This window comes from Colossoma macropomum, unplaced genomic scaffold (genome assembly GCF_904425465.1).
Source record: "Colossoma macropomum unplaced genomic scaffold, Colossoma_macropomum, whole genome shotgun sequence".
Classification (NCBI taxonomy): Eukaryota; Metazoa; Chordata; class Actinopteri; order Characiformes; family Serrasalmidae; genus Colossoma; species Colossoma macropomum.
In genome coordinates this window covers 28,001,072-28,025,134 of record NW_023494785.1, presented here as the reverse complement: position 1 = coordinate 28,025,134, position 24,063 = coordinate 28,001,072, and the positions used below count along the sequence as shown (strand labels likewise).

General features: G+C 38.3%; 1 protein-coding gene across 3 annotated transcripts in view; it reads right to left on the bottom strand.

Moving 5' to 3' along the window:
* The window catches only part of scn5lab (sodium channel, voltage gated, type V-like, alpha b), a 128,805-nt gene that overhangs the window by 72,009 nt on the left and 32,733 nt on the right, over positions 1-24,063 (bottom strand). Inside the window, exons 8-13 of one of the 3 annotated variants that reach the window (XM_036589571.1) lie at positions 16,886-17,027; positions 15,444-15,641; positions 13,892-14,068; positions 13,223-13,573; positions 9,383-9,491; positions 5,130-5,368 (exon numbers count right to left, since the gene is read on the bottom strand). In XM_036589571.1, the coding sequence (XP_036445464.1) occupies positions 5,130-5,368; positions 9,383-9,491; positions 13,223-13,573; positions 13,892-14,068; positions 15,444-15,641; positions 16,886-17,027 (1,216 nt within the window). Of the gene's footprint in view, positions 1-5,129; positions 5,369-9,382; positions 9,492-13,222; positions 13,574-13,891; positions 14,069-15,437; positions 15,642-16,885; positions 17,028-24,063 lie in introns of all 3 variants that reach the window. The other 2 variants (XM_036589554.1, XM_036589563.1) reach the window with 2 other exon arrangements.

Below are 24,063 nucleotides of genomic sequence, written 5' to 3'. Positions count from 1 at the left end.
CTTCATTTCATATTTAAGGAAAAGAATTCATCCTGGAGACTGTACTACTGCCTGTTTTAGACCTCCCCTTGTCCATGTGTATTTTAGCCAAACTGTTATTTCAGCAAATTCTTACATTTTGATATATAGTTTTGCAAAAGGCCATAACTGATTAGCCTTTTGTAACCATGGATGTCGGGGACATTGGACACCGCTAGGAAGGGCTGGTGCATTAGTGAAAGCTGCAATGTCTGTGACAGGTCTGCTGTTTGTTTGGCTCGAAGAGTGTGTCGTTCTGCTTGTTGTTGCTCAGGGACAAGCTCATGGATGTGACACGGGATACGTGACACAGGCGGTGGGGGAGGCTTGGACACTGCGCATCACAGCTGGAGCTGGCCCTTTTAAAGCTGGTTAGCCCTGTCACTGGTCAGCGCCCTGTGAAGCTTCGCAGGCTTCGATATTATATCATCTCTGTGCATGCTCAGCTGCTTGTTTTTTACCGTGCCTCACATCTTGTAATCACCGCTTTAATCTGAACATTAACATGGAGACCTGGCAAAAAGGGATCTCTTCCCACTTCTTTGAAGTCAGTTTCCCTTTTCAAACCTCACAGCACAAATAATCATCCTCTCTAGTATATAATGACTCATTTTGGTCTCAGCAAGGATGAGATGTTAATACAGATATCATATTTACACAATATTCTGGTTTCACCAGGGAAAATATGTTAATAGAGACACTGTATTCACATAATATTTTGAATTCACCAAGGGGAACATGTTAATATAGACATCCTATTCACAGAATATTTTTGGCTCAATAAGGACGTCTTTTCTGTCACATATTCTATATTCACACTTTATTTTGGATTCACCGAGGACGAGATGTCAAGATATACACCTAAACAACACAACATTCTGGTTTCACCAAGGGCAACATGTTAATATAGACATCCTATTCACAGAATATTATGGTTTCACCAAGGACGTGTCTTTGCTGTCACCATATTCACACTTTATTTTGGATTCTCCAAGGAAGAGATGTTAATATAGACACATAAATAATGCAATATTCTGGTTTCACCAAGGATAAGATGCTAATACAGACACCATATTTACACATTATTTTGGTTTCACCAAGGACAAGGTGTTAATACAGACACTCTATTCACACTAAAGCATATTTGCCCCGCTCACTCATAACTCGTGGCCCTGTGCCGCCCATCTTGTTTTGAAGGGTGTAAACATCATTGATGCTTACTGCACTTGAAACCTATAGCAGCTCAGCATAGTGCTTAAGTAAGCAAGATGTATGAGCACACAGATTCACTGTGACTGGGATTGGAACACCGTCCTCCATCGCCTCGAGTGGGCCACTGTCAACACTCACCTTTCAATAAAAAGGAGCTGCAGTCTCATTTCCATCTCCACAGAGTAATTAGCTCAGCATACTGCTCATTAGCCTTGATAGGCTGCTGCCAAATGCTATTAGAACACTACACCGAATGGAGGGGGACGTCCTGATTATTTAGAGATTTCTAATAGAATTTTCATGTTACCACAGGGCATTCCGAAGTACAACAGCCTAGTGTCTATCACAAAACCCTGTGATGTAACCGACTCTCTTTGATAAGACATGGCCCTAAACGCAGAGTACAAGAGAGAGTAGAAAGAGACGGACTCAAATGAGACAATGAACTATAACACATTTTGAAATGCTATATATCCCTGAACAAGCAGTTTGGCATAAACAAATGCTTCAAACAGTATTCACTGGTTTAATAGATCTGATTCTCATGTTACTCTAATGGGCCTCTAATAGTAGTCTTCAGTTATTATCAGCCTTTTTTTTACTTACAGTACTATCTGTACAAATAAAAGTGCTGTCCAATGACCAATCCATTCATTTTCCTTGTTGTATATTAATTTTAATTTTAAACACATTGCTGTTGTGTTATTGTTTTGCTATCTGATGTCGACAAGGATGGGTTCCACTTTTGAGTCTTGCTTCCTCTCAAGGTTCCTTTTTCTTGCTCTTAGGGAGTTTTTCTTTGTCACTGTCCCCCTTGGCTTGTTTATTTAGCTCTTGGACCTGGATTTTCTAGAAAAACTCTTTCGTGACAAGCCCTGTTGTATAAAGCGCAATACAAATAAATCTTGAACTGAATCTTTAATACTGTGTGGGGGGCAGCAGGCAGTTGAAAAAACTGATAATTGCGTCTGCGAAATCTTCACCCATCCGTGACCTGTAAACAAGCATCAGTTTAACATGCTTTCCAAACGGGTAAGCTTATAAGCAACGTCTGACCTCAGATCCTCAGACACAACCAAAGGAAGGTTCCTCCAGTCTCAGAGGCTGGTGAAACAAGATGATCTGCCAAAGTGCAAACCATAACACGCATGACTCATCGTAATGCTGACTCAAGGCTGCTTACCCATCTCTCTCTCTCTTTTTTCTCTTCCAGGAGACAGACTCTCAGACTCGTTCAAATGCTTTACGGTACAAGCACACAGCAAAGGAAGCCGCCTCTAATATGTTCTGTGCATCCCACGTTTTGGGCGCAGGGTATTCAGGGGGCATGGGTGGGTGTTTTGCCACACTTTACATGCACAAGTCTGAGTGAGGATGGCTGAAGTGTGGGGAGTTAAGCAGTGGCAGTAGAGGAGGAGAGGAGATGCTCTGTGACATTCTCGCTGTGGGATGCAGTGCGCCGCCAACCATGAGGCATCACCACGGCTGTCTACAACAGTCAACGTTGTCCACTCTGGCAGACTAGACATGAGGGTTTTGAGGAGAGTTCGGCCTGCATGAGGATAACCCCACAAATGGGGAAAGCTAGGGTGATGCAAAAACACACAGGCACTTTAACCATGTGTAAATCTGATCATCTCACAACTGAAGCAACTATATTTCATTACAATCTGTATTTCTGCAGCATTTAAGAAATACCAAAAATACTAATTTTATGACTTGAGCATTTGAGTAGTTAAACACTACATGATGCATCATGTCAAAAAGTTGATGAATAATACTTCTATCATTTCTAATTTTCTCTATATATACACAGAGATTTGCAAGGCTGTTTCCTGCTCTGTTGAGAATGTGAGTAAAACAACAAATGCTTACAGAAAGTCAAAAGGATAAATCAAAGGTAAATATGTATATGTAAAAATATATCAATCATTTTTTAGGATTTTTCAAAACCCAACAGAAATATATTTATTTCGGTGTGATTAGTCAATTCAGATCCATTCATATCTAATGGCATTTTCTAAAAGTTAGCAATTTTAACGAAGGCTTACTCCTCCACACTTAGCACAACCATGTCTTGTAATGTGCCACTGAAAAGCTTGTTTCATGTAGAATCTAACTTGAATATTTCAATATTTTTATTGTCTTTGTACTAATGACAGCATCCTCACAAATTGTGCATGTTTTCCGAAACTCACAGTTGGAAATGCAGTTCTGCGGCCAAATTTGTTGTCACAAAAAAATGGTTTTCTCTACATTCAGGACCAAAAATCTCTACATTCCCCACAAAAATCTCTGCATTCCTGAAAACGTATATGTCCATTTCTAACCCTATACTGAAATATATTACTGAAGGATTTCTAAAGATATTACTCAAAGCTGGATTTATGCTAGATGGTGTACTAAAATGGCCTGAAAAACATTTTAAATGATTAAATGACATAATGACATGCATAGTGTTTTTATATATTATTAAACAATTAAACAAGATTACAGTAATCTGTCCTGTAAATTTTTCTCTGGAGTGTGTCTTCACAATGAATCTTTTTTAGTTCTACATCATCCATTTCGATTTTTTTGTTTTTAACAATGTATGCATATTTAAGTAGATAACATAGCTGGTGTCTCATTTGCACGTTCCATACAAAAAAATACTAGTAAGAATATCAGTAAGCAACTAGTAAAGATACATTGTAATATCTATTGTTTAAAGAAGTACTCTATTCATCTGTAGCACCTCAGCAGTGTAGCAAAATAACAGTTTTAACTTCAAAGAGTTAAATGTTCATTTTGTGGAACAGCCACAAATCCTGAACACAAGGCGACTGTGTGACAGGGCTCTGCGCTGAAGTGTCGTTGCCTGTGGGCAATTGACAGTACTGTGCTTATACAAAGCAGCCATGGCCAACACTGCCTTTCCACTGGTGCTGAGATGGAGGTGAGACAGAGTCGATAATAGCCTCAGTCATGCAAACGCGACCACTACGACCAGCGTGGGAGGAGGCATGTATTTTCACAGACGGGCTCTGTCACCCAATACATTCCCTCGACCCCACTGCTGAAGGCGAGCTGTGCCGCATCTACACCTCGATAAACACCAGCCAACGTGTTCAAATGCCGGGGCTCACCAAGTGGAGAGACGCATATTGATTTGAGCACTGTCGTCCTGACATGACTCTCTCTGAGACATAATACAGGCCGACTACTCACAACATACACTGGCGCACAGCTTGAGTGTGATGCTTAGAACATGCTGACATGAATGTATGTTGTTGCTGTTTGCTATGCATTGCATAATGTGTCACACATAGAGGGCGGCCCAACTTAATAACATACTCAACTATTTTTCAACACAAGGTCTCCTGTGAAACCTTTGTCACCATCTAAAAGCATTCTTCTGCAGCATGTGCTTTACAAGCTATGCAGCAAAATCTGGTGTATATTTTCATTATTAGAGAAAAATATTTGTGTTTAGCTGTCTTATATATTTCTGTTAAATAGAAACGTGTTTGAGACTCAAACCTTTTTGAAATTCTCTCAGCTGACCCTTCTTTCTAGACAAACATTTTACTTCGTACAAAAAATGCCTTACCGGGGAGCAAGCCAGTCTCTTACAATCACTTTGTCTTCAGTAACGAACAACAGTCTTCAGAAATGCTGCTTTTGCATGTTGCAAGCAGTGTAGAGCAGGATATAATGAGCAGGCTGCTGGAAAAGTGGGCTTGCCCTCTTGACATGACAAGTGAGGAGACAGGCAGACGCTGAAAAATGTGTTTTCACCACCAATCTGTCTAACAAAACCGCTTGCCTAGATATTGTTCAGGTGCAGTGTTCCTGCGACTGTCCCTCCCCATGCAGTTTATGCGAATATGCTAATGAGCTAACCATCTCCCACTCACCAGGTTGCCCACGGACAGCATCCTGTTGAACTCGTCTGTCATGGGGTAATGCTCCAGAGCCATGAAGAGCGTGTTGAGAACGATGCATATGGTGATAGCCAGGTCCAGAAAGGGATCCATCACCATGAACTTGACCCACTCTTTGAGCTTTAGCCAGCCAGGGGAGCATGTCCACACCAAGTACTTGTGGGCAAAGGCGTACCAGCAGGGATGACATTTCTGCTGGGCTTCCTCCAACTCTGTACGCATATAACAACATGCTTTGATTATTAAAGCATTTAAGCTATTAATTTTTCAGGAGATATTTTTGAGGTGATTACACATATAAGATAATCCTCTTACATAAGGAAGATGGGTGTCAAAGGAAAATAAGACAAAAAAACTATTAATTTTTTGAACAGGAGTTTAAATAATTGTTAAAAGATACAGAGAAAATGGGATTCCTGACAACTGTGTAAGACCTGATCAACCACCAAAACTGTCACCATCAGATAAACAGTACTTAAAGCTTTCATCTTTGAGAGAAAATTAAGCTCCACTGTTGCTTTAGATCTGAAAAAAAAAATCCACAGGTGTTTCTGTCCATCCTTCCACTGTGAGAAGATAACTCAACACTATGAGTCTGAAAGCATGTGTAGCTGTTAAGAAACCCTCAATGAGAGAAAGAAAACGGACAAAAAAAGAAAACATTTGCAAATCACACAAAGAAGCTGCAGGTGTTCTGAGAAGATTGAACTGACCACCCCAGAGTCCAGACCTCAACATCACAGAATTTGTTTGGGATTACTGCGAGAAGCAGATAATGCAACCAACTGAACTTTGGAGCTGTGGGAAAGTTTTCATGCAGATCATGTTCTTAATGCTGAAAAAAGAATAAATGAATGAACATGACTCTATGACCATTGTAACTGGAAAGTAAATAAGTAAAAGATGGTGTCTGAATGGCACACAGTACTATGTGTAGAAAAGTTCTCTGGAGCAAAAGCAGGTAATACTTCATCATTTCTGTCACGGAGTTTGGACTATTGGACTACATGCCCCAAAACGGCAAAGTACATGAAAGGTTTTGGCACAGAGCTATGTTCTGTTCTACTTTGCCAACAAGTGCCTTCCCTGAGAATGTTTGGCTATAAAGCCTGGGTAAGTGGGACAGTCATACCCCATCAATTTTTCACATTACTGTTAGTCATGCCAAACAGAACTGAGAATAGGCATGACTTGCTATCCATGGCTGCTGCTTGGTGGAAAACACCTTTGATGATGCTGTAACGAAATTCTACATTACTTCCAGATTAGCATGAAAACTAATCTTATGCTGTAGAAAACTGCATATGAGATGTAGGTTAAAGGAAAAGGTTAGCATTTCATTTTTTCCACCCACCCTAAGTCAGACACAAAATGTGTCAAGTAGTGAGTTGGGGCGGGCTGTGCAGTGTGTCGGGGGGAACTGCGGCAGATGCATCCGGTTCTAATGAGGAATGTGATAAAGACGGACAGCAGGTCCATTTCCTTGACTTGGGAGGACTAATGTGCGAGCTAACTCCTCAGATGTGTTTGTGGTAGTGTCATTCTCCACTGGGAGTGCAGCCACCCTGTCAGACCTCATTTCATCCACTCCAAGGGAAATTTACCAACCAACAGACCTCCTGTGAACACCGTGGCCATCTTAGTTCTGCTCAGAACCCAAACCTGTGTGGAAACGTTTGCTTCTTCTGGTCTTTTCAACTTCACTACTCTAACTGTAGCTACCTGCCAAGATTCAAGAGAACAGCAGTATTGTAATAATCGGGATGATGGGTATAAGTAAGACTTGCAACATAGTAGAGTGCTGTGCACAAGTCAGAGACTGCCTTTCATTTAATTACATATCTGGCTATTTTGACTAGAAACTGAATAAATGATGCTGATTAATAAATGATTCTACTTTGCATGATCCAAATAATCCCAATTAGATAAACCAGTCCATAAAACTTTACTCCATATCTCACATATCCAGGTCTGGTGCTCTAATGCAAATTTCCTGTTTCTATTTTCTTTTCTCAGTTCTTCTCAGGGCTTCTCAATAACTACACATCCTTTCAGACTCATAGGGTTGAGTTGTCTTCTCACAGTGGAAGGATGGACAGAAAGACCTATGGATTTTTTTCAGATCTGAAGCAAGAGTGGAGCTTGATTTTCCCCTCTCTCTCAAAGATGAAAGCTTTAAGTGCTGTTTATCTGACGGTATTAGTTTTGGTGTTCTACCAGGTTTTGCACAGTTGATTGGAGTCCCACTTTCTCTGTCCTTTTAACCATTTTTTGAACTCTGGTTTTGAAAATTCCTGCTTTTTCCTGACTTTCTCCTTATGAAAGTGGATCATCTTATATCTACTTTCCTCATGAGAAAGAAATGTGTGAGGCAGCTGAGGTGTGTTTGGGTAGTAGCTTGTTTGAAGGGGAACATAATGTCAGTGACTTATTTGTGAACAGCTTTTGTAATGAGGACACAGCTGTAACTGGTTGGTTTTAAAATTGAAAGGATGGAGGAGTCAGTAGAGCACAAAAGTAAAATGGATAAATTAAATACTGACAGATTTGATGTTATACTTAGTGTTGGAGGCTTAATTTTCTGTTAAACGTGTTTCCTGCTTTTATTTCTGACATTGAAAAATAAATTACTTGTAGTTAATGGCTGGAAATAAACAAAAGGATGGTATCTGATTTTGCATTTGCAAAATATTTGCATTTGAATTTTAAATAGTAATAATAATAACAGTAGTCTTAATAGTAATATTCAACAAAAGCAGTAATCACATAGAAGGTAATACAAGTAGTTGTGTGTCAAACTCAGACCATGTTCACTACACATGGTACTATACTTGGCTTCATGGTGTCTTGCCATGTCAGCTTTTGTGTCTGTGATAATGAGGATTGGCATTTTCTCATGCTAGCGGATCTAAAATAGGCCTTCTCTGTGGTCAAATCCGTTTTGTTAGCAACTTTTCCGCTGACAAATTCACAATTTGAGACCATAGTTTTAAAAGGGAGACATATTCTAAACGTGATTTCATCTCCAAAATAGAAGTTTCTTCTTAAAGCCTCAATCAGGGCTTTGCAAATTGGATTTTGTTCCATTATATTTATAGTGTATGCACATTGATTCTTGAATATAATACCTTTTAGATGGCTCATCTGATAAGCACCACTATCGATACGGCACTGTTTGCCAAAACAAGGGAGCAGATTGGATAATGTTTTGCCCATCTTATGGTTTTCACTTGGTTTTTTTTCCACGTGCCAAGTGTAACACATGAAAGCACAGTAAGAGCTTTTTCTTAGATTCTGAGAGTATTTTAAAGTTTGAAAGAGTCTTTAATGTCACAGAACATTAGTCATTTAATACCGGCTGTCTAATAATATGAGAGAGGGAACATTCCTCCACCCCCTCTTCTTCAGCAGGGAGTAGGTGGACAGGTTTAGAAGAAGTAAGGTCTTAAAATACTGTATCTGGATCTACCACAGGTTTTAAAAATGAAACGTAACTGCAAACAGTTAAACTTTAACGGACTAAGAAGAACAGCTGGTGTTAATTCACATCACTTGGTAAAAAAGTTTATTAAAACATGTGCTGCTAAAGCAATCATGCTCTGCACTGTCTACACAATTTGCACATGGTGAATCTGACAGAAAGGCAAAAGCTAACATAATGTGGAAAAGTGGAGAAGTCAGTGTTATTTGTTGGGGAAAAGTGACCTACAGAAAGACCTCCTGATGATGTTGCAAGCAGACTGTTTCATGATTAATCAGGTTTAAGGAGGATAACACCTCTCTCTCGAAAACAACAGAGAGTGAATTCTCACAGGACTACCTTAACGTGGAACAGATGGAGATGCCCTTCTGTCCTTACATGCTCTATGCTCAGAAAAGCATGACATGAGATTTTAAATCTACCCAGAGATTTGTACAGTTAAGACTGTCTTGCAGAGCAAAAATGTGGAAGACTGATTCAGTGTTATGTACAGTGTATTGTGATGTAAAAATAAAACTGTATGTTGAATAAATAACTACATGTATTGCTTCAAATGTAAACAGTAGACAATCAAAATGCAGTTTTAACATATTAAAAATGTGCTACACTTTTTTAAACTAACGAGCCTCACAAATCGATTCGGACATAAGGCTGTGTTTCCGAAGTGGATCCAAAGTGGATCTTGGTTAGGGAATTTTACTGGGGCTAGTTCTGAGAAGTAAAATTTCCACTCAGCGTATCTTACCCTCCATGGCGTCAGTGAGGTAGCTAGCAGCACTTAGCGCCCTGTCTCGGCCCTCCTGGGACATCTGGGGGAGGAGCATGCTGCTCAGTTCGTTCAGTGAGTTTGGTCCCTGTAGAAGACAAAGGGGACTGTGGTCATGTGAACGGCACAGTTTGTAAACAACAGAAGCCTGGCAATGCCATCTTACTGTAACTTCTTCAGTGCCAGAATGTTCTTTCAACAGTTGCATTTAGATAAATTATCAGTCATTTCAAACCAAAAATAGCCATAATTCATTTTTACATTTTCCATTGACCATTTTCTATCTCTGTCCCTTAGTATTAAACAGTCTGTTCTTGTTACTGTGGTTTTAAGACTGATATATCTAAATGAGCTCTGTTGTGATTGGCTGCCCTGTATTGTGCCTCTCTTAAAAAGCACTCTGGGCTGAAATGCTCTTTATAACTTTAATGTGAATGGGTGAGGCTAAACTGCTGTAGGCGGAATAGGTGGACTTAGGTGAAAAAAAGCCTTATTTTTGTGATATTACAAAAACATTCAAAACAGGCTGTTTTTGCAACTTACGTTGCAATATATGGACTGCGTGGACCCTTTAAGTAAATTCAGGTTTTGTAAAATGAACTGTGTTTAAATTACATACTCATTCTTAAATCTTACAGATTTTTTGTCCTGCTTTGGCATTAAAATATACTACACTGAAACTATGAATACTATATTAATCTTTCCATGACACTTAATCCGCTCACTTTTTCAGTTAAAAAAGTAATAAAGTTGAACATTCTCAATGAATGGTTAGTTGGCCTGTAGCATGTGAAAATGAATTTTCCACACTTTTTTGAAATAAAGAGCATGTAAACATTGCTAAATGTTCAAAATTTCGCATTCACTCCCCAATCCCTACAGTACATATATATATATATATATATATATATATATATATATATATATATATATATATATATATATGAAAACTAAGCTGCAAAAACAGCCTGTTTTTCTGTGATCTCACAAAAATCTACCATTTTATTATATATATATATATATATATATATATATATATATATATATATATATATATTCAGTCTAATGCTCCACCCAATCACGATGAAATTATAAGGAGTGTTTCAGCCTGGACAGCTTTTTGAATGATGTACAATACAGAACAGCCAATCAGAACAGAGGCCATTTACATATATCAGTCTTCATGGCACAGTAACAAAAACAGCCTGATTAATTCTAAGGGATAAAGAGAGGTGAGAAAATGGTCAAGTTAAAATAAGTTATGACTTGGGTACATAAAACCACACAAATGCTATGAATTGATCATTGGGTGAATACAATACAAGAAAAATGTAGCATATGAGACCTTGAAGTCATTGTTTATTAATTACTGTTTTTAAAACTGATTATTTGGTTATTCGTTAAATTAATGGATAGATGGCTTGATTACTTATTTAATCAAAAGTGACCCTACAGCCATCAAAGTGCTGTCTGGTCGGTTCTAAAAACGACTACAAATGTCTTCACTGTAGCAAAACTCAAAAGCTGGGACTAAATACAATCCCACAGTCAATTCAGCCTTCACGATGATGAAACATGGTCCTGTATGTGTTTGTGTTTTGGTGGGATGATGGCTCAGTCACAAAATCAACAATCCATAAACAGTTTTAACCATGACACTGTCATTATAAAATACTGCTGTATTATTTCATTTATAGCTGTAGCCCTGCAATAACTCTGTGGGTGTCTTTTATTGACTATTACAGCTGTGGTCTCAATTATATGAGGCCTTGTCTTAAGCTATGACCCTTTGATTTTTAAAATAAGTATTTGACCCGAGGTAATCAAAGGAATGACGCAAAGTCACTTTGTCACTGCTCAAGAGAACACCCACGCATGCTGTTTTGGCAAGAGGGAAACACCAGTCATCCTTTCTCCTGTGTATGTGTGCGAGACAGACAATGTGTGTACGTGATTGTGTGCGACGAGACGCCACGACTCTTATTCAACTGTTGCTACGTTACCATGGCTGCATCGCCAAGACAACAGTGTATCCTCCCCCCCATTCCCCCTCACTCATTTCTGTCAGATAGGGATGAGGTTGTCAGGTCTCTTGAGAGTGCCCGATTAACCCATGAGCCTTTCAAGACCTTCCCCTTAGAGCAAGAACAAATTCGCATGCATTTACAGCTTCCCTTACAACAAATCCTATGTACCTTTTAAAATGGCATAGTAAAGAAATGTTTCGTGTCTTGTTGATTGTCATCATATTTACATTATTAAGCAGCCACTATATGCATCTCCTGATCTGAATTCATACATATACAATCATATTAGTTCACTCTGTTCACAACACGTGTTGGTTGCATAAGCTAGCTGTTAATACGCCACGCGTATGTCTGCGTTGCAAAGAAATAACTGTATGGATATGAATGCACCACAGCGCAATATATCAAGGGAGGCTTTGTATAGGCTGTGATTAAGCACTGTGTCATTGAGTGCATTGACCAAGCAGGTTCAGGGAAGTAAGCTCTTGTTTCTCTAGAAGAACCCGTTATACTCTCTGCTCAACCGTTCACGCTGAGGGTATCGCTGAGTTCATACTTTGTTTTTTCAATACATGTAATAATGTACATTTGCAAAGATAACAGCCCATTCATTATTCAACAGCTGGATACAATAAATGACTCAGAATATTGTCAGGAAAAGAAAATACAGTCAGAATACAGTCAAGAAAAATTACAAAGGTAAATATATTTGTATATGGAGTAGAATCAGATTCCTAAGGGTTCTAAAGGAAGTCAACATATTAAATGAAAGAAAAAAGGTCTTGGGTACATCAGACCATAAAGCAAATTTATTTATTATTTATATTTTTATAAAATAGTGACAAATACATTATGATAAAATATACCAGTGTTAAATAAAGCATTTAATGTATTACTAATAATGCACAATTATTTTGCCAAGCAATGTAATTTGTCAAAAGTAGGCTATGCTTGCCAAGCAACATAAAGGTTAACTGTTTAATGAAGAGCACAATGTTTTTAAAAACTTGTCCTATTAATGCCAAATTCAGCTGATATCTGTTGTCATTCAGTGCTGTGCCAAAGTTAGAGTTTGTCCTTCATTTATTAACTTTCCAGTCAAAATGCCCCCCCCACCCCCACACCTCAACATCACTGAATGTGTACATGGTTTGTGAGAAGCAGAAAATACAACAAACTTCTAAAACTGGACTTTGTGTGAAAAAATATCCCTGCAGATTTCTTTCAAAAAACTGAAAACAAGTCTCCCGAAAATAGTGAAAGCTATGATAAAGGTAAAGAATGGACACATAAAATACTGAAAAATTTTATATTATATTTAGTCATTGAGGCTTCTGTGTAATTTTCCATTAAATATGTGTCTCCTTCTTGTCACTGAAGAACTAGTGGCTTGTACTTAATGCCTGTTTTGACTGGAAACTGAAAAAATAAAGCATGGTCTCTGATATTTGCACAGCATTCTGTACGTGTACATCAAACTTCAAACAAGCCTCTGCCGATCAAGTTTTAGAACTGTTACTATCTGTTTTATAATAGTTTTCTGTCGATTGAATTTGGAGTGGAGTGTATAAACCTGTCTGAATTTCAGAAAATGTATCCATGTCTAGCTACAGTGTGGAACACAGTGTTTTAAATATATCCAGTTCTATTTCCAATCAAAAATAACAATATTAGTCATTTGTTATTCTCTTTCCAGTTCATTCCATTGTTATGGCTTTACACCACACCCGGGATACAGAGAGAGTACGCACTTAGACCTGTACCATTTGTAAAAAAGCATATCGTTACTCACACTTTCTTCTTTGACCTTCTCCATGGTGCATGTGGGTAATGGGAGAGGGCTCAGCGGTCCAGGGCCTGAGATGCCGTTCTGATCCATGGCCACAAACAGCTTCCCATTGATATTGAGGCTGGGGAAGAAGACCTGGGAGCCGTGGCTGCCTGTGCTTTGAGCACTAGTCCGTCGCCTGTTCCAGGGAAGGACGAGAGAGCCAGCCCGACTGTCCGAATCCCCGTAAATGCTGAACTCGTCGTCAGCATCAGCTTCTGAATCCTTATTCCGCGGCCGGAAATTGAAGATACTGACCTGGCTTCCTCGTCTGGTCCGCGAAGACAGAGTGCGCACCAGCAGAGCATGTGTTTGCTGGGGGAACAATAAACAATCCAGAATAATCTGCACTTGTTCTTAAAATGTATGCTTTTGATTTCATTCTCTACTTCTTTTCCACATAAAATAAAATGCATTTCGTCAATTACTGATTACAATTATTGCAAAGCGGATTTATTCCTATGAGAATGTTGCTGATTTGATTGTCATTTCAATACATCAAAACTCATTAGTATAGTTGAAATAAAAACATTTAATATGTAAAACTGCAACTCATCCTATTTTTACTGAAATATTTTGTCACATTTTCTTTTCATAGGAGCAGTCAGCTTAAGCAACTGGACAAAGCTGTACCTTTACTCCCTCCATGGTATCTAGCTTTGGTGTTTTCTCGTCGCTATCGTTCTCTGCCTCCTCTGAAAGAGGCCTCAGGCTTTTCTTCCTGCCCTTGTGCTCTTTGTCGTCTTGTGCAGCCGAGGGAGACAGGTCAGGAACCAACACTGACTCAGTTTCCTGAGCTTTCTGAGCTGCCTGTAAGACACAGGGTGAAAAAGGAGGCGAATCGTTGTCGGTTTGTATCAAAATTGAGAAAACAAAGGCTTATGAACACAAATGCAAGTAAGTGAAAGTGGATGAGGATCATGTTTCTTTTATGCTGCTTGGATTGTTATGAAGTGCTTGTATGAAGTAGTACTGCAGGAAAAATACTGACAAGATTATGTTCCAAGTCACTTGAGTTCAATCCCTGCATACTGTCCCACTCATCACAAACAGTCGTAGTCGTAATCAGTAAAAAAAACTGTTGTTGAGTCATATAAACCTCAAAGAAAGCTGTCATTAAATGAATGTCATTAATGATTTAATAAATCATGCTTAAAGGGGAATTTTATATATTTTTTTTAAATATCTGCATAATTCAGTTGTTGAGACAAATAGGTTTTCAGACAAAAACGACTTTCAGAGTGGTTCTATGAAATGGTGCACTGTAGGGAAATTTACTGACTCTGTTGTCTTTACAGTGGTGATCATAGGAACCATGGGTTGTAATGTCTATGTTGCAAATATAACTATTTTATTTATGATCCACAACCATCAATTAACCTACACCAGGATTATTATAGTTTTGAAATTTTCATTAGTTTGTATTTGATTTTTTTTTTTTATTGCAGTTTATCTTCAGTTAGTCTTATAGGTGCTTAAGCAGTTTTGGAAAGTAATAGTTTTGGTTTAGTTTTTATTTAGTTTCAGTTTTTAGTGAAATCTGCGATAGGAGGCAGCGTAAAATTAAAACAACAGTAGACTGAGCTCGGCTCGGCTCGGCTCGGCTCAGCTCGGCTCCAGCTTTCCTTAAAGATGGCTAAAAAAACAAAAACTAGAGGTTTTTCTCGGTAATTCTGTTTAGTTTTAGTTAGTTTTGCAGTAGACATTATAGTTTTGATTTCGTTTTGGTGTTACTGTGTTGTTATTTTTATGACGCTTCATGAGCTTTTATCACTGCTAGTTTTTGCTTTAGTAATACTTTTAGTTAACTGTAATAGCACTGACATACATGAGTTTTCAAACATAATACTGACGTACCACTCATGATTGGATGCCATGAATGGATTTTAAAAACTGGTTTTAGGTCCCAAGCTATTTCTGCAAAAATATTATAAAATAATGTATCAGGTAGCAGGCAATATATTTTAGACTCATTAACCACTTTAGACGTTCTGTTCCTATGACCACCAGTGTGACTCGGTATGTTTCCCTAAAACAGAGAATTTCACATCAATCCACTCTGAATAAGTTGTTAGAATTCCCCTCATATGATCAGAGACATGAGCTAATTAATGCCAGTTTTTATTTTCATTGACTTTAAGATCACCATCAAAAGTCAGTTAAACATCATGATAAGGACGCATACTTGCTGCTCTTTTTTTAGCTGTTCCATGGCCAGCTGAAACTCTTTTTCTTTCTGCCATGCCTCAGCGATAGTAGCCTGGTTCTGCTCCTCGTAGGCCATGGCCACAACCGCCAGGATCAAATTCACCAGATAGAATGAGCCCAGGAAGATCACCACCACGAAGAACACCATGTATGTCTTCCCCGCAGACCGCAGAGTCTGGTGGAAAAAACGGTGGTGTGAGATGAAATGGCCAGACCAATTTAGATAATAATATTATGTTTTCCTTGCTGCTTGTGTACGCTTGGGAATCTCTTCATTAGCCTACTGTCTAGCCGTATCTCCTAACACTCCATATGGCCAGAGGGAGGACAGCCAGACAATTCCATCTAGCTAATTTATCCTTGAAAGTGGTGTAGTAGGTACTGAGTTCACAGGCACACTGCGAATGATATTTTAAGCTAAGCAGATTTCCTGAACAAATTTCCTTTTTTCTGTATTTCAGAAATGTTTAAAAGACATATTTATGAAATGTAGACATTTAATTCCCTTTAAACTCTTAGTAAAAGATATTACATCCAATTTCAATATTCAACTAAATAGTGGTACTGCTATTTATTAAGATATGATATGCTTTTAACATGAAGAGAGAAATATAATTTTATACTTTTTTATAGTGATGCACCGATATGGGAATTACAGGCCTATACCGAGATATTGTTTTTCATGTACATATCTGCTGATGCCAATGCTGATACATGCAGAGCCCTGCTGGTGACATCCCATATGCGTAAAAATAATGTGTGGCCACAACTTAGTAAGGCATGGGAACTAGAAAATTAAGCTGTGGCCACAACTTAGTAAGGTGTGGAGACAGGTTCCTAATGCGTGGCCATGTCTTAGTAAGGAATGGGATGATCAAGCCTTGACCACAGCTTAATAAGGCATAATCTCATTCCCACAACTTATTAAGTCATGGCCACACATTAGGATCTCGTTCCCACTTGTTAATCTGGCTTGGCCAATTTCATATATATTTTTATGCAAACGTCTGCAGATACTGATATGATTGTGATGTTATCATGCATCACTGTGTTTCTGTGCCCATGTTTACTATGTAAATATTCTGTCATAAACTTTAAGGATAGAGCTTATTCAGATCATCAGTAAATTATATTGCTGGGTCTTTCATTACATGTTCTATACTAAACACCCTCCTTATTCTGTTTACTGCAACTAAGAAATACTAAAATAGCTAAAACAACTATCAAATAGCTGAAAATGAGAACAGGTCAGAAGAACAATCATGGGCAAGTTTTTCTAAAAAACGATAAGAACAGATTTTTGCTTGTATTACATCCATATAAAAACCCTGAAAAAACCCTAAAAACCCTAAAATGCTACTTTTCAAGATTTAATGTACTCTAGAAGTCATTATTTATTAGACAGACAGTGATGCCGACCTGATGGTAGAGGTTTTCCCAATAATCTTGTGTCATGAGCCTGAAGAGTGAGAGAAAAGCCCAGCCGAAGGTGTCAAAGCTAGTGTAGCCATAGTTTGGATTGCGTCCTATCTTCATACATTCAAAACCATCTGGACATTTCCTGCAGAAAAAGAAGAATCAATCATCATTCTAAAACTCTGGATTTCACTTCAGTTCAGAGTTGACCATTAGAAGCAATCAATATCACAAAGACAAAAGGCATGATGTAATTTCACATCATTATTTTTTCACTCATACTGTAGCTTATTGAAACAAGTAATCTCTGTTAAAAGTGCTTGATTCATTATGTCTGCTAAATGATTATCCAGATCTTCAGTTTTCCCTCACTTAGCGCAAAATGCTATTGGCAGAGTTTACAGCAACCAAAAATAAACTTTTTATTTTTGTCTTACTTTTTTGGGTCACCTCACAGCTTTCACTTATAAAGTTAGGTATATCCAGTTTTCAGAAACATATGTTAGGCATGGAATCTTACAGCCAAGCTCAACAAAGCAAAGCAGTCAACTTGGAGAATTTATGTGGCTCAATTCCTGAGCTTTATTTCTTAACTGTACAATAATTATCTTTGTGTTGATTCTTTAGTTTTTACATCCAACCTACTGCATGTAACCATCCTGTTGACCTCTCTACCCCCACCTTTTTCAGAAATGCAATAAAAACATGATCACAAAAAAGTGCTTGATTACATTTTTTTAGGTTTTTATGTGCTTGTAAGTAGAATATCTGTTATATAATGATTTGAATTTGACAGGGATATTGTTGAGTATGCAGTCTTGTTTGGCTGAACTTGTTTTCTTGTTGTTTGTTGACCTCAATAAATTCAGACCTGAATCAGTCAACACAGAATGTAAAGTGAATGTACAGTCATGGGAAGAAGTATGTACACCTGACAAAATGTTACTCCTTTTTTGACATATGTATCAGTATTTGATCTTGAATTAAACAGTGGGTATATATAAACCTAATGTAATAGAACAAAAACAATGGAAATTTGACTTTGCAATCATTTATTTAAAAAAACAATTAACGGAGATTATGTTTGTCTGTTGAAAAAGTAAGTACACCCCTGGCTTCAGTAACTGCTACTGCCCCTTTTGGCAGAAACAACTTTATGTATTTTCCTATAACTGTCTACAGGTTTCTGATATCTGCTGGGAGATTTGTTAGCCCACTCCTTCACGCTGAATTATTTCAACTCAGTGTTTGAGGGTTTTCTTGCATGTACAGCCATTTTCAAATCCACCCACAGCATTTCAATGGGATTCAGATCTGGGCTTTGACCAGGCCATTTTATAACCCTCCATTTCTTCCTTTTGAGACATTCCTTGGATTTACTTGTATGTATGGGATCATTACCCTGTTGGAAAGTCCACTTCTTCAGCTTCATCATTTTACAGATTCTCCTGAAGCACTCTCTGGTATAAAAGAGAATTCATAGTCGATTCTATGATTGAGGTTTGGCCAGGCCCTGAGGCAGCAAACCAGCCCCAAACCAGAACATTTCCACTACCATGCATTGCAGTTGGTATGAGGTTTTTCTGATCAAATGATCTCTTCAGTTTTCACCAAACATGGCTTCTAGTACAGTGGCCAAACAACTCTATCTTTAACTCGTCTGTCCAGAGCACATTGTTCCAGAAGTCCTGGTCCTTGCCTACATATTCATTAGCAAACTTTTGTTTTGCCCTGTTGTTCTTTTTAGACAACAAAGTCTTCCCCCGGTGCACCTCCCATGTAGTTATCTGCAGTTATTTTACTAATAGTAGATGCATGCACTTTTACATCAACAGTGACAAAAGCTGCCTGCAGATCCTGTGATGAAATTTTGGGTTCTTAGAAACTTCTTTTAGCATTTTATGGTCTGCTTTTCCAGTTAAACTTGCCGGGGTGGCCTGACCTGGAGAAGTTGGCAGTGGTTTTAAATCTTTTCCACTTGTAGATGATCTTCCTGACAGTGTAAGGATTGATATCTTCTTATACCCCTTCCCACACTCAGAGGCATCTACAACTTTCTTTCTGAAGGCCTCAGAGAGCTCCTTTGATCTAGCTATGATGATACAACACACACCAATAACAAAGGGCAAAACAGACCAGATATCTAGGTTTAAGTAAGACAAGTTCCTCCAAGAGATTCTCGAAAGGTGTTCCAATAATTACTACCTAATCGTGTGCACCTGTTTTCAATTTGACATGTTTGAAATAGTGATAAATGTAAGGTGTATTCACTTTTTCCACATAAGAAAATTGCATTACTTCAATTATATAAACGACGACAAGTGACACTTGTTAAATTATGTCACCTTTATCTTTTAACACTGTTTAAATGAAGACTTGATATCTGTATCTCTAAATATGTTGAAAAAGTCTAAACTTTTCATGGAGTGTACATGACTGTATATGTCATTAATTATGTAACTGACTATGTAATAGTATAGCAAAACAACAGAACCCGACTTCTAAAGGTTAAGAAGGTGATTTAAACTGTACAACTTTATTATACACTTGACACAATCACTCCATCATACTGCCCCAATACGTAATATGTCCGCAGGGGGCTCCGACATGAAGATCAAAGGTGAACGACCTCTCACACCTTGAGCTGTCACGGGTCACCTGATGAGGCGATGGACTGTCAGCATGGGTGAGCTGAGAGGCCAGTGGCGCCTCACAGGCCTGTGCCCATTGCTGTTCCCCGACGTCCAGCCCCCTCCTCTCCCATCTTCCAGCAGCCTTGCTGTCCTCGGGGCAGCGGCGTCTGGTGCCAGGCTGCTGAGAGTGTGAGGGTGTGTGGAGATGGGCGCTATCACTCTCAGACACCTCGCTGTGGAGGACGTGCTAATGGACGGGCCCCACTTCAGCTCGAGTTGAACAGGGGGCCTTGTACCCCACCGCACTGATATCGCCCCCCGTTTCCCCTTCTCACACAAGGAAGAACGCAAACATGTGCTATCAAAGCAATGCTCCCCTGATTGGAACTATTTACAGTATCACAGTCTGGCATTTATGGCCTTACGAACGCTCTCGAAAGTCAAGGCACAGTTCAAGCTGAGTAGTCCAAAGATATTACTTTATGTTTCTATACTACTCAAATGTATTTTAGTCATTCTTAATATTTGACTCATAAGAATCACACAGACAAACAATATATATATATATATGTATGTATATATATATGTATGTATATATATATATATATATATGTATGTATATATATATATATATATATATATGATTTAGGTCTACTGGAGCTCTACATGATACAGCAAAAAATTTGAGGAGTATGTTTAAAGTTTATGCTAATTATCATTACCTCAATGTGTCCAACGTGTGTCTCATTTGTTCCCTCATTAATTTTTAATTTGAAAAAAAAAAATAAAATTTTACAGGGCCATTTTTCTAACTCTTCTTATCCCTTAGAATTAAAAATGCTGTTCTTGTTTCTGTGCCTTTAAGACTGATATATGTAAATGAGCTCTGTTCTGATCGGCTGCCCTGTATTGTGCCTCATTCAAAAAGCACTTAAAGCTAAAACTCACCTTAGAACTCAAACTTGATTGGGTGGAGTTAAAAACATGTAAACTGAACAGGCAAATCTATGTAAATGGATTGGTTTTCGTGACATCACAAAAACAATGATTTCAAAACAGGCTGTTTTTGCAGGATAGTTTCCATATATAGACCATGCATTCTGGGTATGAATAGTCCTTTAAATGTAAGGATGTAAACCAAAACATGTTACATGGTGCAAGTGTTAGGAAAAACCTCAGTGACTGTTAAACACTGTAGTCATGATTTAAAACTGAAAAATATGATAATTTGTAAAATATATGTTTTAAAAATCTTAGACAACAGTACACATATCGTGACAAGATTCTGGGAAAAAAAAAAAAAAAACATTATTTAAATATCAAACCTGACTGTTGTAGTAATGAAAATTTGGTCATTTAACTTTGAGAATATTACTAATATCAGTGTAATCAAGACGTCATTGTTTGTAAAGAAAACATAAATTTTTTCAAGTTAGGTCCTGTTATTTGTCATATTTGTCATATGGAGAATAGCCCAATTACATAATCACATAGTTAATTACATAGCGAGCTACGTAATGTATTACATAAACATTCTGTATTGTCATGTTCCAGTCTGTGCTTCTTTTCTGTTTGTTTTTCATTTGTGGCAACAATGTGAAGGATGCTTTTTCTTTCTGCAACACAAGACTGCATTCAAGACTAATTCACAAAAAATATCTCGGCTTGTATGTACAAACATGAATGTAGCATTGATTGAAAGATTGGAATCTGTACGCTCTCCTCGTTTTCATGAGCTACAATTAAGAAATAATAAATATCAAATTTCACTTTTGTTATTGCTGGCCATACCTGAAACTTCTCAGAGTTAAGTAGTATATTTTTACCAATCCCATTAAAATCCTTATTTTCTCTCTCCCTCCACTTTTTTCCAGGAAACATCCCATGATTCATGTTGATTTGCAATATAAGAACCTGATACACCGGAAAATCCCTACATCCATGCCATTAGATTTTACCAATACCTGGCATACCACCATCATTTGCATTAGTAGACTATCAACACTATTTGCATCGATAATGCAGCAGACAAACAGTTATTTCAATCGATACCGTTCTGAGACACAATAGAACGGCATCCTAATGCCGTTGTCATTTAGGAGTGATACGAACCCTAGCATGGAGTCACTTGGAGAATCTGTCAAAGAAAGTGCTCTCACTCAGCGGAATGGCAGCTGGGACCATATCGCTGAAGCACAAGGCATTCAAACATAGGCTATTTTAGGAGTCAGCGAGTACCTCTGTCCTGCTGGGGTCCAGAGAATGGGAAGGAGGCAAAGACAAAGCCAGGGTGATGGACTCTGGGAATTTGTGTTCAGTGCTCCTGCATGTAAACCAATACACTCTCGCTCACTATTGTTTCCGTATGGCTGACTTTTTTCAATGCTTGTTATGTCAGAAGAGCGTGTTGATACGTGCCAAGATGTACTACAGGTCACTTCCGATGGATTGCAGCCACACATGTCAGGATGCTTTGAGCTTGGATCAAATAACCACACTGATCGACATGATTGACAGGAGCCTGATTATAATTAGTATAAACCAAATTGGCAACTTACAATGGAAAGAGGGCTCAAATTGCAATTAATAGTCGCAGTTTACTGTGCAAGGGCAAAGCAGTTGGCATAGTGGGGGCAGTAAACTTATCAATGTCATCACACTCACAGAGTCTCAGATCGTGTAATGTATTAACCACTTTTACTGCAACTGCTGTGCTAACACTGGAAAATGCAGCAGGAGTGCAGCAGTGTGTTGTTAATACAGGTATAATGTACTAGAACTGCTGGAAAATATATGACCTTTAAAAGGTATCTTTAGATAAAAGTTACACTGTCAAAAATGAAGGTCAACTTAAAATTCTAAGATAATGTGATTATTCTGCTTTCTAGAGTCAACCCAAGTCAGACTTCTTGGTTTTTAGTTCTGCATCTTAGGTAAACAATGTGGAACGTATGCTTTTTACCTGTTTTCATCAATCAATCCCACCAGGTATTTTTTTCCTCTTGGGCTCCCAGTTATGGACAGCTATGACCCAAAAACCCAAAACCTCCTGGCTGGGGTCACTTGAAACCTCCTGAAACTACTCAGATTTCTGTGTTTTTTAATGTTGAATAAACTGAAAAGAAATTTGTTGTTTTAACTTTGAAAAGTAAAGTAGTGATATGTGATAGCCTCAGAATTCACTCCAACATCAGGAGGCTGTGAGTTTGAACCACAGTGATCTCATCGCTGTACCTGAAAGCCCAGGAGGAGAAAATGCCTGGAGGGGCTGTGTGATCGAAAGACTCCCAGCTAGTAGGGAAACTGAGTAAAAAAAAAAAAATTCTCTTTGTTTACTTGACCAGAAACTTGAAATGAGAGTTAGGAGGAGTTTTGATTAAACTAAGAAGCTTGAAGGGTGAACTCTGGTCCACAAGTTGAGTTAATGCAAGAAAAGTCATGTAATTGAGTTGACTTTTCATTTTTACAGTATAGGCATTCAGGGATCAAAGAACACTGTACTAAGTAATTGTAGAAGAAGAAGCCTTGATGGGGTCAGACATAATTTTGTAACAAGAACGTCTGGGTCAACAATAATTTTTTTTTTAATGGGTGGAAATGTAGGCTTTTTAGGATGGCTACAAACTGAGTGTGGAATTTGAAACGAATCCAAGGCCTCGTGAAGGCAAACCTCAATGTACAGAGCAATGGTGTGCTCAATAACATTGTCTGATGGACAACAAACCTGTTGTTAGCACCATGGAGGTAATGTCACTTAACATGGCTGAAATAGCGCCCCCCCCCATGCTTCAGACTGACAAAAACTTGACTTGTATACTGACTGTTAATAACAGATGAATTTGTTGCAGTAATTTGTCATGTTAGTGTTTGATTTGAGGTGTCTGACACAAAATCCTTTACAAAACAAGAAGCAGTGGCAGACAAAGTAGTTGATTCTCTACAGCAGTAAAATACTTTAAAATGCTTAATATTTCAAAACGATAACTTTTGATTTGCTGGATTGTTGGCTGTAAACTATGCCATGTGTAATATATGACTGTTGATACAGCTTAATCACTTTAAAGTCTACACAGCTAACAACAAAATAAAAGGCACACCACTACACCACAGCTCTACACCAAAGTTTACAGCCAGGCAAAGCAATCATTCACAAAATGTGTGTACGTTATGCTTATACTTCTCAAAAAATGTTCTGCATTTCAAAGTGAGCACGATGATTAGCACACTGAGGCTATTGCGGTCCTTGCTGTCCCCTCTGCCTCTTGTGCTGTGAGTAGCCATTATGAGTTGAAGTTGGTGAGGGCAAAAAAAAAAGTATAGAAATGGAACCAGGGACCATCTTTTGCCATTTGGCCATACATTAAGCCTGTGTTTCCCTGAAGTTTAAGATGTTTCTGTTCCTTTCCTGATCTACACCTCAGTAAATACAGTAGCTGGAGCACAATAGCCGAGGCAGGGGGGTGTCTGCTACCATAACTTGGGGTCCAGCCACTGATGAGCTTCCATAGTTGGCGAAAGGCCATAGATAACAGGGAGAGCAGTGACTGA